Genomic DNA, 16,619 nt, shown 5'->3' with positions numbered 1-16,619 from the left:
ATATCAACAACACCTGTCGGCAGCTAAGGGTTTCGATTTAATTATCATTTCATTCTAGAGAAGCTGCATGGTCATCAATGGTATCTCTTCTTTCGGGGACAGATACCATCTTCACATATAGTTAAAGGCTACCCGGCCATTGACCTTCTGTGCAAATGTGTAGGCTTTGCTCGAACTCGTACGGGACTCGTCAGCTAAGTCTGGCGCGAGTAATGAGTGAATGGGCAACTATCTATTAGGAACACTATGAATGTAACTTGTGGACAGTTGGGAATGTAGGTCTCATGGGAAGCGTGCAAGGGATAAGTCCCTGCAGTCGGCCTCAGTGTCTCAGATGGACAGAGCATATGTCATGTAAGCAGGAGATCCTGGGTTCGAGTCCTGGTTGGAGCACACATTTCCAGCTGTCCCCATTGATGTATATCAACAACACCTGTCGGCAGCTAAGGGTTTCGATTTAATTATCATTTCATCATCAACTTGACTTTTGTCACCTCAGTACAGTAAACACATTAATGAGAATAAGAGTTTAATTACCATTTATCTATAGCTATATTGAGTTGTGAAGTGTTAGAACCACCTCACGTCCAATTTAGCTGTGCTCCTCTTTTATTAACCAGTACTGTGTAATGAACATTACATTTATTACTTTAAAACAGACAGTGTGCGTCGGTGAGAAATGACAACAAACTAGGGCATATTTATTTCTCTATCTGTTATCCTCGTGATTAACTACATTACAAATACTAGATAGAGTGTGCAATAGTTTCGTATCTAGTTTTAAAACAGATTCCAGTTTAAAGCAAAGTCACCGAGCGAGGTGGCACAGTGGTTAGCATACTGAACTCGCATTCGGGAGAATGATGGTTCAAACTCGCGTTTGGTCATCCTGCATTAGGTTTCCCGTGATTTCCTTAAATCGCTTCAGGCAAATGCCGGTAAGAACATGCCGACTTCCTTCCCTATCCTTCCCTAATCCGATGGAATCGATGACCTCGCTGTTTGGTCCCCTTCCCCAAATGAACCAACCAACCAACTTAAACTCATATGAAACAGTCAGTTTTCTTGATTAACAGTGCATTTGCCTGAAATCATTTTGGCTAATTAGGCAACTACAGTTTCACTTTACAACCTAAATACCATTGGTTCGAGCCCCATTGACTTAACTAGTGTCCCTGTCAAAACATAACCTTTCCCATTAGCACATTCGCAGTCAAACTTTTAACTCCTTTAGAAGAGTATCATTATCGGGGATTACTTATGCAGTAATAACTGGTAGTGTTGTAGTCTCAGCAGTGAGTTACAAAATGTTACAAATACATCCGGATCATCAGAAGTATCTTGACACGTCTGTACAATTGGATGCTTTAGTTCTTCAACCCTATCAACAAGAGTGCAGTACTCTTCACTTCTTAGATGATCCCAGAGAGAAAAATACAGAGATCTGGTGCTCTTCGGGGCACGATATCGATTGTGCTCAACCTGTCCATCTTGAACCATGTTGGCTTATTACATGTCGTCTTGAATAGATAGAAAAATGTACAGGTGGTCCGTAACGCATCTACTACATACACTTCTTCTATACCGCTAACCCAGAGCGCTGTAACAATCCAGCTACTTTCAAAAAACTCTCGGATCCTGCAACTGGATTGAAAAACGAGCACCACAGTCAGTACAACAATCGATTTATATGAGGGTGAGTCAAATGAAAAATATTTTTTAAAATATTATTTATTGTGCAGAAGTGGTACAAAGCTGTATCACTTTTCAACACAATCTCCCCCAACGCTTACAGAATGCATAAATTCCTTTAGAAAAAAATTCTTTTGGTAGTCCGCGCAATCACTCATGCACCACGTGGCGTACCTCTTCATCATAACGGAACTTCATTCCTCCCATTGAGTCTTTGAGTGGTCCCAACATATGGAAATCACTTGGGGCAAGGTCTGGTGAGTAAGGTGGATGAGGAAGACACTCAAAATGTAGGGCTGTGATTGTTGCAACTGTTGGACGGTCAGTGTGGGATGTTGCAATGTCATGTTGCAAAAGGACACCTGCGGACAGCAATCCACGTCGCTTTGATTTGATTGCAGGCCGCAGATGATTTTTTAGGAGATCTGTGTATGATGCACTGGTGACAGTGGTCCCTCTAGGCATGTAATGCTCCAAAATGACGCCTGTTTCGTCCCAAAAGAGAGTCAGCATAACCTTCCGTGCTGATGGTTCTGTTCGAAACTTCCTTGGTTTGGTGATGAGGAACGGCGCCATTTCTTGCTCGCTCTCTTCATTTCCTGTTGGTGGAAGTGAACCCAGATTTCGTCCTCAGTAACGATTCTTGCAAGGAAGCCATTACCTTTTCGTTCAAAGCGTCGAGGAAGTTCTTCACAAGCATCAACACGTCGTCCTCATTTCAGGAGTCAGCTGCCGTGGCACCCATCTTGCAGACACTTTGTGAAACTGGTGCACATCATGCACAATGTGGTGTGCTGACCCATGACTAATCTGTAAACATGCTGCAATGTCATTCAGTGTCTGCGGCAGTTAAGCCATAGTGAAGGAAAACCGCCGAGTTCTGTGGAGTCACAACTCATTGTGCCTGACCTGGACGAGTAGCATCTTCCACTGAAGTCACACCATTTGCGAACTTCCTACTCTGTTCCTAGACTTGTTGCTGTGACAAACGCGCATCACCCTAGTGAACCTTCATTCGTCGATGAATTTCAATAGGTTTCACACCTTCACTACGCAAAAACCGAATAACAGAACGCTGTTCTTCCCTGGTGCAAGTCGCAAGTGGGGCGGCCATCTTTATACTGATACTGCGACGGTATGTATGCATCTGCACTATACTGCCACCTACAGGCCATTCTGCACGCTGTTTGTAGCACGTTTACCAACTTACAGGATAACGGCGCGAAATTTCGATTTGTTGTTACAAATGTAATGTTTTCATTTGACTCACCATCGTAGTACCTCCTACATGAACAAACCGAGACCATAATCGAAAGTACACTACAAGTTTCCACTGACATAAATGGAACTTATAGTGTTCTCTAAGATCCCACCGAATCAGTCTCACTGCTACCTCAAGATAGCTAACGTGTCCACATTCTAATATGAGAACTTAGACCGACTAGCTAGTGCTCGATAGCTATGCCGCTGTCTTTCTAACAAAAATCTGAAAACGAGTTTGTCATCCTCTCCCGATTCGATTAACGCCACACTCTTTAAATCTCAGCTCCGCTCCATAGCGTCGATGTGTCCCCGTCCTACTTTAGCAAAAGCTTTTTGGCAGACTCCCCAACTTCGTGAGTTACTAACACCACTCCACTGAATTGTTTTAACATGCCGATCTTCTAGCTAATCAGCTTCCAGCGCATAATGTAGGCACTGGAACTGGCCATTCCCTGCTAACGCTCACGGTACTCGCTGTTAGGTACTGCTCCCTGTCAAACCTTTGAGAAGCTTCTTTTCCAGAGGGTATTAGGAAACACTGGCTATTCTGTGTGTTTATAAACAGCAGGGCCAACGAAAACTACCAGCCTTTAGTTGGATTAAGTGGAGGTTGACCTATTATCTCCAGGCTGGAGAATATTCCACATCATCTTTAAACGGGATACAGTGCTAGAATTCACAATAGCAGCCGCATTAGCCAACGAGTGTGGCCAGTAACTGACATGTTACTACTTTTCCTTATCATCACCTCTTTTCCTCCTTCCTCAATTCATCCTTGACCTGTTGCTACTTCTCTTTCTTTCTTCCTCCACCAATACAACAAAATCTTCCTCTTTATTTGCTTGATTAATGTTTTAACTTTGGTCATGAATTACACTGTAGCTCTTATATTTTTGGTTTTCCCTAGGGTGTTGTGACAGTTCAAAAATGGTTCAAATGGCTCTGACCACTATGGGACTCAACTGCTGATGTCATCACTCCCCTAGAACTTAGAACTACTTAAACCTAACTAACCTAAGGACATCACACACAGCCATGCCCGAGGCAGGATTCGAACCTGCGACCGTAGCGGTCGCGCGGTTCCAGACTGCAGCACCTAGAACGCTCGGCCGCTCTGGCCGGCGTTGTGACAGTATTTGTAACTTTTGTATCTCCTGATTAACAGAGGCCAGTGTTGCACTGAGTCTCTTCGAAAGCGAGTGTAATATTGACGAGTGCTGCATTGCGTTTGGTGTTTACAGAGTATACTGACGCGCCCGTGGCTATATAGCAAGTTCCTGTTGAAGCTGACCTCCAAAGGTCGTAATGCATTCAAGGTTATGCGGATGCTGGAGGATGCGACCATGACCTTCATCACCATGAGGTCGGCGACCACAGAGGAGGGGTTTACCAGCAAGCGCATGAACCTTGTGGAATCTCTAATTAAGCCAGGAGGGCAGCCAGTAATGCCACTCAGCGAGATTCGGGATGAGGTGAGTCAGCCAAGTAGGCTTCCTCTTCATTATTTTCTTCATCTCGATTATTCCATGCTTCTTCCTCGTTTTTCAATTCATCCACATCTTTAGCTTTCTCCTTCTCCTCCTCCTCTTTCACCTCCTCCTCCTCCTCCTGCTCCTCGTCCTTCTTCAACTTTAGTCTGCCTTCTTCTTCCACTTCTACACAGCTTTTTCTGCTCTTCGTCCTGTTCCACTTCCTTTACCTCATCTGCACCTCTCTTCCTACTCCCATACTTTCACCTTATCCTTACTCTTTCTCTACTTCTCCTTCATTGTTCCTCCGCCAATCCTTCCAAATGTTTCTCCTCATGCCCATCCTCCATTACCTTATTCAGCTTCACTTCATCTTCATTCTCTCCAGCTCCTACTTCTGCTGCACTTCCACATCCTTTTCATAATCCTCCTCTCTCTTCCTCCTCATTGACTTTATCCTTTTCCTTCTATTTTCCTTCATTTTTTCTCTGTTACTTCATCTAACTGTTACTCCTTCTGCTCATCCTCCACTGCCTTATTCATCCTCATCTTCCTCAATGCTTACACCTACCACACTTCCACTTCACCTCTCTTCCTCCTCTCTCACTTTATTCTTCTCCTATTTCTACTTCTCCTTTATTCTCCTTCACCATTTCATTCAAACCTCCTGCTCAAAATCGACTGCCCTATTCCCATCTCATCATCCTCATCTTCTTCTATTCACATCCCTACTCTCCTTCCCTTTTCCTCATCATCACCTCTTTTCCTCCTTCCTCAATTCATCCTTGACCTGTTGCTACTTCTCTTTCTTTCTTCCTCCACCAATACAACAAAATCTTCCTCCTGTACCTTACCTTCATCCTTCACATCCTTTTCCCATCCTTTACCTTTACATCATCCTCCTTTACTATATTCCACTTCGCTTCTTTTTCATCTTTATCATTGCCCTTCTTCCACTTCTCTTTTCATCCTGTATTCTTCTCCATCTTCCACTTCTCTTTTCATCCTGTATTCTTCTCCCAAATCTTTATTTCATTTTCACCCTTTCCTAATTCTTTGATTCATTACCATCTTTATTTACCGCCTTCTTCATTTCCTATTTCAACCTGCCTTCATATTATACTTTCTTTCTTTCTTTCTTGAATTTTCCTCCTCATCCTTCCTTGCTTCAGTTTCAACCCTTACTCGCATTCTTCTGCCCCTTCCCCTCGCTTTTCTCCCCTCTCCAAAGCTTTATAGTTCTCTGCCGCCTGCTATTGCTTTGAATCCACTTTCTTCTCCCAGTTCTTTCCTGATCTCTTTTCTATTTCTTCTTCATCTTCTTCTTCTTCTTCTTATCTTCTCATCAGTCTTCTCCTACTACTCCACTTCCCCCTCTATGTACTCATAGATATTTCTTTTCTTCTTCCCAGTATTTTTAGTCTTCTTATATTTCTTCTTCTTATTTTTGCTTACTCCTCCAAGCCCTCTGCTCTGGCTTCTCCTACTCATTCTCCTCCTCCCTCTTTTTCTCCCTCCCACTCCAACTATACCTCTTCATTTCACCCTTCTTCTTTATTTGTCATACACAAAAATATATGTTCTTACAAACTAAATGTGTAATTTGAAAAATTCTCTGCTTGGCGGTGAATGAGTTGTTTTTTAAGTTAATACTAAAACGTTTTATACAAATCCCATCTAATTATTTCACTCGGTAGATTCCATTACTAATTGTCATTTATTAAAGTCTGTCAATAAAGCCATCTTTCTGTTCTTGTCAACACAATCCCTGTGACCTAAGAAAGCTTTCTTTTGGTGTGTAACATGTGAGTTGGTTAATGAAACTATTAGAATAAGAACAATCAGCTTATAAACAGGAAGACTCTTTCTTTAGTCCAAGTAGATGTTCATTATTCGGAACATTAAGTTTTCAATAAATTGCCAGCAGTATGTCTACGGGAAAATACGGCATAAGATGAACCTCAAGGATTTGTTGGTTGTTAATTCTTCTTCTCTGAAATGTTATGTAGCATATCTGACTGAAATATGTCAATTAATTCCATAAAATGTGATGTCTTTGTGATACGTAACTTTCGCACTAATTAAATACTGTAACACAATGAGTAAGATTTAGCTCTGGAGTCATTTTGTTCAACATCATTTGACTACAACAGCTTGTGAATTGTTATATAGACTCCCCGTGAACCATAGACCTTGCCGTTGGTGGGGAGGCTTGCGTGCCTCAGCGATACAGATAGCCGTACCGTAGGTGCAACCACAATGGAGGGGTCTTTGTTGAGAGGCCAGACAACCGTATGGTTCCTGAAGAGGTGCAGCAGCCTTTTCAGTAGTTGCAGGGGCAACAGTCTGGATGATTGACTGATTTGGCCTTGTAACACTAACCAAAACAGCCTTGCTGTGCTGGTACTGCGAACGGCTGAAGGCAAGGGGAAACTACGGCCGTAATTTTTCCCGAGGGCATGCAGCTTTACTGTATGGATAAATGATGATGGCGTCCTCTTGGGTAAAATATTCCGGAGGTAAAATAGTCCCCCATTCGGATCTCCGGGTGGGGACTACTCAGGAGGACGTCATTATCAGGAGAAAGAAATCTGGCGTTCTACGGATCAGAGCGTGGAATGTCAGATCCCTTAATCGGGCAGGTAGGTTAGAAAATTTAAAAAGAGAAATGGATAGGTTAAAGTTATATATAGTGGGAATTAGTGAAGTTCGATGGCAGGAGGAACAAGACTTTTGGTCAGGTGAATACAGGGTTGTAAATACAAAATCAAATAGGGGCAATGCAGGAGTAGGTTTAATAATGAATAGGAAAATAGGAATGCGGGTATGCTACTACAAACAGCATTGTGAAAGCATTATTGTGACCAAGATAGATACGAAGCCCACACCTACCACAGTAGTAAAAGTTTATATGCCAACTAGCTCTGCAGATGACGAAGAAATTGAAGAAATGTATGATGAGATAAAAGAAATTATTCAGATAGTGAAGGGAGATGAAAATTTAATAGTCATGGGTGACTGGAATTCGACAGTAGGAAAAGGGAGAGAAGGAAACATAGTAGATGAATATGGATTGGGGCTAAGAAATGAAAGAGGAAGCCGGCTGGTAGAATTTTGCACAGAGCATAACTTAATCATAGCTAACACTTGGTTCAAGAATCATGAAAGAAGGTTGTATACTTGGAAGAACCCTGGTGATACTAAAAGGTATCAGACTGATTATATAATGGTAAGACAGAGATTTAGGAACCAGGTTTTAAATTGTAAGACATTTCCAGGGGCAGATGTGGACTCTGACCACAATCTGTTGGTTATGAACTGTAGATTAAAACTGAAGAAACTGCAAAAAGGTGGGAATTTAAGTAGATGGGACCTGGATAAACTGACTAAACCAGAGGTTGTACAGAATTTCATGGAGAGCATAAGGGAACAATTGACAAGAATGGGGCAAAGAAATACAGTAGAAGAAGAATGGGTAGCTTTGAGGGATGAAGTAGTGAAGGCAGCAGAGAATCAAGTAGGTAAAAAGACGAGGGCTAGTAGAAATCGTTGGGTGACAGAAGAAATATTGAATTTAATTGATGAAAGGAGAAAATATAAAAATGCAGTAAATTAAGCAGGCAAAAAGGAATACAAACGTCTCAACAATGAGATCGACAGGAAGTGCAGAATGGCTAAGCAGGGATGGCTAGAGGACAAATGTAAGGATGTAGAGGCTTATCTCACTAGGGGTAAGATAGATACTGCCTACAGGAAAATTAAAGAGACCTTTGGAGAATAGAGAACCACTTGTATGAATATCAAGAGCTCAGATGGAAACCCAGTTCTAAGCAAAGAAGGGAAAGCAGAAAGGTGGAAGGAGTATATAGAGGGTCTATACAAGGGCCATGTACTTGAGGGCAATGTTATAGAAATGGAAGAGGACGTAGATGAAGATGAAATGGGAGATATGATACTGCGTGAAGAGTTTGACAGAGCACTGAAAGACCTGAGTCGAAACAAGGCCCCGGGAGTAGACAACATTCCATTAGAACTACTGATGGCCTTGGGAGAGCCAGTCCTGACAAAACTCTACCATCTGGTGAGCAAAAGGTTTGAGACAGGCGAAATACCCTCAGACTTCAAGAAGAATATAATAATTCCAATCCCAAAGAAAGCAGGCGTTGACAGATGTAAAATTACCGAACTATCAGTTTAATAAGTCACGGCTGCAAAATACTAACGCGAATTCTTTACAGACGATTGGAATAACTGGTCGAAGCCAACCTCGGGGAAGATCAATTTGGATTCCGTAGAAATATGGGAACATGTGAGGCAATACTGATCCTACGACTTATTTTAGAAGCTAGATTAAGAAAAGGCAAACCTACATTTCTTGCATTTGTAGACTTAGATAAAGCTTTTGACAATATTGACTGGAATACTCTCTTTCAAATTCTAAAGGTGGCAGGGGTAAAATACAGGGAGCGAAAGGCTATTTACAATTTGTACAGAAAGCAGATGGCAGTTATAAGAGTCGAGGGACATGAAAGGGAAGCAGTGGTTGTTCAATCTGTATATTGAGCAAGCAGTAAAGGAAACAAAATAAAAATTCGGAGTAGATATTAAAATCCATGGAGAAGAAATAAAAACTTTGAGGTTCGTCGATGATATTCTAATTCTGTCAGAGACAGCAACGGACTTGGAAGAGCAGTTGAACGGAATGAACAGTGTCTTGAAAGAAGGGTATAAGATGAACATCAACAAAAGCAAAACGAGGATAGTGGAATGTAGTGGAATTAAGTCGGGTGATGCTGAGGGAATTAGATTAGGAAATGAGACACTTAAAGTAGTAAAGGAGTTTTGCTATTTGGGGAGCAAAATAACTGATGATGGACGAAGTAGAGAGGATATAAAATGTAGACTGGCAATGGCAAGGAAAGCGTTTCTGAAGAAGAGAAATTTGTTAACATCGAGTATAGATTTAAGTGTCAGGAAGTCATTTCTGAAAGTATTTGTATCGAGTGTAGCCATGTATGGAAGTGAAACATGGACGATAACCAGTTTAGACAAGAAGAGAATAGAAGGTTTCGAAATGTGGTGCTACAGAAGAATGCTGAAAATTAGATAGGTAGATCACATAACTAATGAGGAGGTACTGAATAGGGTTGGGGAGAAGAGGAGTTTGTGGCACAACTTGACCAGAAGAAGGGATCGGTTGGTAGGGTATGTTCTGAGGCATCAAGGGATCACCAATTTAGTATTGGAGGGCAGCGTGGAGGGTAAAACTCGTAGAGGGAGACCGAGAGATGAGTACACTAAGCAGATTCAGAAGGATGTAGGCTGCAGTACATACTGGCTGTTAACTATTACCACACACTGCCAGCGCCGGCAGACTTCACCACCCAACCGTGGCTTTACTGAATTTTTAACGAAATTCCTCTTTCCTACGACTGCCACTTGCACATAATATGCTCTTCGCACCATAGCACAGACAGCAAACATGGAAAACCATAAAATCAGAATACGCCGTCCCTACGTATTCTGTTTGAAATTACGGAGCTCGTGGGACCTTTACTTTCAGAGGAAACGAGAGGTTAAACTTACTCTGTACACTTTGTACAGATATTTTCCCTACCACGCGGCTATTTAGAAACAGGAATTTCAACATTACACCTACCAGGAAAAGGTTCATTGAAGAGGTTTTGGCGTGAGAATACTGTATAGCAGGTACAGCGTGCGGTACACTGAGATGATAAGAGTCATGGGATAGCGACGTGCACACATGCAGATAACGGGAGTGTCGCGTACATAGTGTACGGAAGGGTTTTGCATTGGTGGACCTGTCATCTATATTTAGGTGATTCAAGTGAAAAAATTTCCGACGTGATTGTGTCTGCACGACGAGAATTAACAGACTCTGAACACGGAATGATCGGACATTGCATTTCGTAAATCATTAGGGAATACAATATTCCGAAATCGACAGTGTCAAGGGTGTGCCCAGAATACGAAATTTCAGACATTATAGCTCTGACCACGGCCAACGCAGTGGTCGACGGCCTTCACTTAACGACCGAGAGCAGCGGCGTTTCTGTAGAGTTGTCAGTGCTATCAGACAAGCAACACTGCGTGAAATAACCACAGAAATCGGGGGCGTAGGAGGGAACGTATCCGTTAGTACAGTTGATGAGCTGTGGCGATGGGCGACCAACGCGAGTTCCTTTGCCAACCGCATGGCATCGTCTGCAGTGCCTCCTCTGGACTCGTTACCGTAACGGTTGGACTGTAGACGACTGGAAAACCGTGGCCCGTTCAGATGAGTCCTGCTTTCAGTTGGTAAGAGCTGATGGCAGGGCACCACCAAACCACGGACCCGAGCTGTCAATAAGGCACTGTGAATGCTGGTGGTGGCTCGACAATGTTCTGGGTTGTATGGAATGGAGTGGGTCCTCTGGTTCAACTGAATCGATAATTGACTAGAAATGGTTATTTTCGGCTAAGTGGGTACCATTTCTAGCCATTCATGGAGCTCATGTTGTCAACCAACGATGAAATTTTTATGGATGACATTGTGCCATATCACTGGATCACAATTGATCACGACTGGTTTGAACACCACTTTGGACAATTCGAGACAATTATTTGGCCACCCATTTAACATTTATGGGACATAACCCTACATTGGGAATATTTTCTTAATTGTAGATAAGTGTAGAGGTAGCATGGCTCAATATTTCTGCAAGGGTTACCAATGACTTGTTGAGTTCATGCCACATCAAGTTACTGAACTATACCGGCCAAAAAGAGGTCCGACGCGTTGTTCGGATGTATCCCAGCCGGAGGTTGTGGCCGAGCGGTTCTAGGCGCTTCAGTCTGGAACCGCGCTGCAGCTACGGTCTAAGGTTCGAATCCTGCTTTGGGCATGGATGTGTGTGATGTCCTTAGGTTAGTTAGGTTTAAGTAGTTCTAAGTCTAGGGAACTGATGACCTCAGATGTTAAGTTCCATAGTGCTCAGAGCTATTTGAACCATTTTTGATGAATCGCACGACTTTTGTCGCCTCGGTGTATTTTGCGATACACCCAACTAACCAATATGTTATTATCCATGCAAGAAATAAGTAGTTCTCCCAGCAATACAGACAACGTTACTTGGTAGAATATTACAATTTGGCATCGTTCTCATTTTTGAAAACGCGCTACCCTCCCCTCCATCCTCAGTAATTTTATGCAGCTACAACTCAGTCAACATGGTTTGCAATAAGATACCATCGGCCCCTAACTACGTACAGTAACTGGCCACAGTCGCCATACGAAAGATCAGCCAAACCATTCAGCAGCGCCTACCGAATTCGGACACCAGCATGCAAGCTTTCTTAACTATCGACGCCAACTAGTACACATATAACATTAATGTTTGTAACAATCGCCAATGCCACCGATACCGACCAAGTAGATGACTCTGCAGCCGTACAGCGAGCGGCGCCCTGCAGAAAGAGTGAGCCGAATAGTTGTTACTCCCAGACCCAAGGTTGAATCCAGAAGGCCATTCCACTGATGTGCCTGGTAACAAGTAGGACTGTTTACATTTTTAAAAAAATCGGGAATCCGATACATCGATATTTAAAAAAAGTATCATTATCAGTGCCCAATATATAGAAAAAACTATCGATATACTATATAACGACAGAAAAAATATCAATATACCGGCCTGTTGTCGAGCTGTGACACACCAGTCTATGGTATCCACACGGTTCACCATGACAGGAACAGTGGCTGTGATAGGACATCCCAAGTGTGGCCGACCATGGAGTTCATTTTCTGCACTTCTTTAGTCGTCGCCTAATAGTATTCCCATCAACTATATCATTACCATTCACTGCAGACAAATATTTTGGGGTGTTCGCCACAGTTACTTTTTCCACAACAAGCAATTCAATTACAGCATGTTGCTTGCAACGAGTGTCTTACATAGGCGCCATTTTGATAGTTTACTACCTCTCTTAAACCTGTCAGAACCGTTGACAAATTCACGCAAAGTGCAGTAGGAACATCAAATTCTATTCATGTGTAAGGACTTTTTCTATTGAAGGTGTCCAAGAAGTGCTGTGACAAACTTCGAGGTATTTTAGAGAAAGTCTTGAGGAACAAATCGATAATAGGAAACCATGTCCAGACACATCAATCAACGACATTCCAGAGTGTCGAAGTTATAGGCGCCAGCGCCTGCCAATAGGCCACATCTTCAGCAGAAATAGTGGCTTAGTAGGCTGATCGAAGGTAGGCAGAACGTCTCGCAATGTTTTTCATTATTCAGTGATCGCGAATGATTGCCACGATCGCCAGTGGAGAAGATGGAAGTAATTTATATTCCGGACATCAGTAGCTGTTAAAAAGCATGACGTTAGGAACAACATCTGGTAAAATGGTTGTTTATGAAATACAATCAGCTTCGCGGCCTAAAGCAGGATCATCAGGTGCAATCTGCACGGCAAGGAGCATTGTACAGTGCCACCACTTTTTGGACATTAAAATAAAGGAATGTCTGAAATATACGCATAACGTTAAAAGGCCGTATACATACCCATCGCTCCGAGTCAAAATTTACTGTTCAGCAAATATTGTCAACACTATGCCAAACGAAAGGTAATGAAGACATGCTCCATTCATGTAGGACAAATTTCTGATAGGTAAAACTTGTGTTTACAGTGCCATGTTTTGAAATTTGCCTACATCTAAAAGGAAGATAATTATTTGATGGTGACAGCGCCCTAAAAATATTTTTAAAAAGCGCCCAGTTGGCGATAAAAATTGACGCTCCTAACGTACACTAATGGCCATTAAAATTCCTACACCAAGAAGAAATGCAGATGATAAATGGGTATTCATTGGACAAATATATTATACTAGAACTGACATTTTCACGCAGTTTGGGTGCACAGATCCTGAGAAATCAATACCCAGAACAACCACCTCTGGCCGTAATAACGGCCTTGATACGCCTGGGCATTGAATAAAAAAACAGAGCTTGGATGGCGTGTACAGGTACAGCTACCCATGCAGCTTCAACATGATACCACAGTTCATCAAGAGTAGTGACTGGTGTATGGTGACGAGCCAGTTGCTAACCCACCATTGAAAAGACGTTTTCAATTGGTGAGAGATCTGGAGATTGTGCTGGCCAGGGCAGCAGTCGAACATTTTCTGTATCCAGAAAGGCCCGTACAGTACCTGCAACATGCGGTCGTGCATTATCATGCTGAAATGTAGGGTTACGCAGGGATCGAATGAAGAGTAGAGCCACGGTTCGTAACACATCTGAAATGTCCACTGTTCAAAGTGCCATCAATGCGAACAAGAGGTGACCGAGACGTGTAACCTATGGCACCTCATACCATCACGCCGGGTGATACGGCGATGTCGAATACACGCTTCCAATGGGCGTTCACCACGATGTCGCCAAACACGGATGCGACCATCATGATGCTGTAAACAGAACCTGGATTCATCCGAAAAAAATGACGTTTTGCCATTCGTGCACCCAGGTTCGTCGTTGAGTACACCATCGCAGGCCCTCCTGTCTGTGATGCAGTGTCAAGAGTAACCGCAGCCACGGTCTCCGAGCTGATAGTCCGTGCTGCTGCAAACGTCCTCGAACTGTTCGTGCAGATGGTTGTTGTCTTGCAAACGTCCCCATCTGTTGATTCAGGGATCGAGACGTGACTGCACGATCCGTTACAGCTATGCGGATAAGATGCAACTCATCTCGACTGCTAGTGATACGAGGCCATTGGGATCCAGCACTGCGTTCCGTATTATCCTCCTGAACCCACCGATTCCATGTTCTGTTAACAGTTATTGGATCTCGACCAACGCGATCAGAAATGTCGCGATACGATAAACCGCAATCGCGTTAGGCTACAATCCGACTTTTATCGAAGTCGGAAACGTGATGGTAGGCATTTCTCCTCCTTACACGAGGCATCACAACAACGTTTCAATAGGCAACGCCGGTCAACTGCTGTTTGTGTATGAGAAATCGATTGGAAACTTTCCTCATGTCAGCACGTTGTAAGTGTCGCCACCGGCGTCAACCTTGTGTGAATGCTCTGAAAAGCTAATCATTTGCATATCACAGCATCTTCTTCCTGTTGGTTACATTTCGCGTCTGTAGCACGTCATCTTCGTGGTGTAGCAATTTTGACGGCCAGTAGTGTACTTATTCGCGGCACTATGCATATTACTGTGTGGAATGTATCAGGTGGCAGTGCCTTAAAAGTGTGACAGCAAGGCAACTCAGTGTTGGGCAAAGTAAAAGGGGGCCACCCGAAAAAGCAAGGGAGACTAGCTGGCTGGCTGAACGGAAGCTGTCCATGTGGACAGTCTGACGTCATATACTCATGACTAGGAGCGATGGATCACTACCTTCATGACCGAGGATAATAGAGAATTTTATTACGTACTAATATCTAGTCGAATAAACAGTTAAAATTAGCCTGGAATGCTGTGACGATTTAATTATAACTGATTATTCAACGTGAACTGTGCATTTTATTTTTTATATTTAAAAATTTCTACTTTCTCTAACACATTCAAAATACAGCGTTTTCCTTTTTTATGAAGTATTTTTAAACTTTCTGAAGGGCTTATGATGCTGTGACCCTCTTTGCATTAGTGCGCTGTTAATGCGGACCGGGGATTATTTAAATTGAGTTCCTCAAATCTTTTTCGAAATGACCTACCGGTTTGTTTTGTATAATTCTGACGGAAATCATCGCATGCAATGCAGTATACGCCTGCTTCATTATATCGACTTACCACAGCTTTTTCCTTGTGCCTGAGTTTACTGTCTAGGTCCGAAAAAGTAAAATACTCTGGAATAATGCTTTTACTTCTCATAGATCTGCCTACTATTTTGGATACTGTACTCAGATAAGGTATTCAACAAAAAAAATAGAGCGTTTCTTTGACTGCTCGGCTGGCCTAAGTAGAGGAGTTGGTTGATGATGATGTTTGGTTTGCAGGGCGCTCAACTGAGCAGTTATCAGCACCCGTACAAATTCCCAATCTTTATACAGTCCAATCTCGCCACTTTCGTGAATGATGATCGAATGATGACGACAACACGAACACCCAGTTCCCGGAAGGAGAAAATCCCCAACCTGGCCGGGACTCTAACCTGGGACCCTGTGATCCAGAGGCAGCAACGTTAGACACTACACCACGAGCTGTGGACGGAGATACATACTGAGTAGACAGACCTTGTCTCCTATGAATGCGATGCTCTGTTGCCTTAAGGGGCTCCGGAAAGGCTCAAAATCATGAAAAGTTCAATTTTTACTTTTTTGCGTTTTCTGAATCTGCAGACTATTACCTTTTAATGGATATATAATTTATTCAATTCCGAAGACTACAACTATTTTTAAATTTTTTTTTGAAATGTGTTCTACATGGGCGTGACCCACTGTGGCGCTGTTAAACTGCTGTCAAATGGTGTTATTATTAACGTCCGTGTTCATCAGGTACATTTTAGTGATGTGAGATAAAGTATGTGTTGTGGCTAACCTGTGATGGTTCAATATATATCGCTGGTGTGATTGTCGATTGTTTCATGTTTATTTACTCTGTCGTTATCTCGAAAATATTCGTAATTAATTCTGTTTCTTGAGTCTCTGTTTTGTTGAAGTATAATGATGAGTAAAAGTAAAGTTATTAGAAATCCTCTGAAGGCTTTTAAGAAAAGGAGAAATGTTGGAAAGCCAAAGGTATGTGTTATTACTGTAAACAATAAAGACGATAACCAAGTGAGTGAACCTAACCTCTCAAGTACACCTGCCCATAGCAGTCAAAGTGGGAAAGAAAATACTTCACAGAAGAAGCTTGGTTCAATGAGTGAAAACTATGAATGTTTTATGGGCGAATCGGATGTGAATGAAATATTTGATATGTCGGTTCTCAAAGGAATTTTTTCAAACTGTGTAAGATGTATTCATTGTAGTGAAGTTGGTCTGGAACTCTCCGTAATAAAGCACGTAGGACTTGCTAGTGAAATACAACTGAAATGTGATAAGTGTTCATACATGACCACCTTTTGGAATAGTGTTGCAGTAACTGCAACTGAAGAAAATGGTAGCAAAATCTACGAACACAACAACGAGCGATGCTTGCTTTAGACAAGGAACGCCTTCGGGCTGCAGACAGGGCTGTAAAGAGTC

The 16,619-nt window shown here is 42.5% G+C and overlaps 1 protein-coding gene across 2 annotated transcripts in view; it reads left to right on the top strand.

Moving 5' to 3' along the window:
• The window catches only part of LOC124717028 (cytochrome P450 4C1-like), a 193,193-nt gene that overhangs the window by 126,014 nt on the left and 50,560 nt on the right, over positions 1–16,619 (top strand). For both annotated transcript variants that reach the window (XM_047243683.1, XM_047243684.1), the window contains exon 5: positions 4,197–4,427. In XM_047243683.1, the coding sequence (XP_047099639.1) occupies positions 4,197–4,427 (231 nt within the window). The remainder of the gene's footprint in view (positions 1–4,196; positions 4,428–16,619) is intronic.

This window comes from Schistocerca piceifrons, chromosome 9 (assembly GCF_021461385.2).
Source record: "Schistocerca piceifrons isolate TAMUIC-IGC-003096 chromosome 9, iqSchPice1.1, whole genome shotgun sequence".
Taxonomy (NCBI): domain Eukaryota; kingdom Metazoa; phylum Arthropoda; class Insecta; order Orthoptera; family Acrididae; genus Schistocerca; species Schistocerca piceifrons.
The sequence above is the reverse complement of the archived record's forward strand: the minus strand, read 5'-3'. Positions and strand labels throughout refer to the sequence as shown.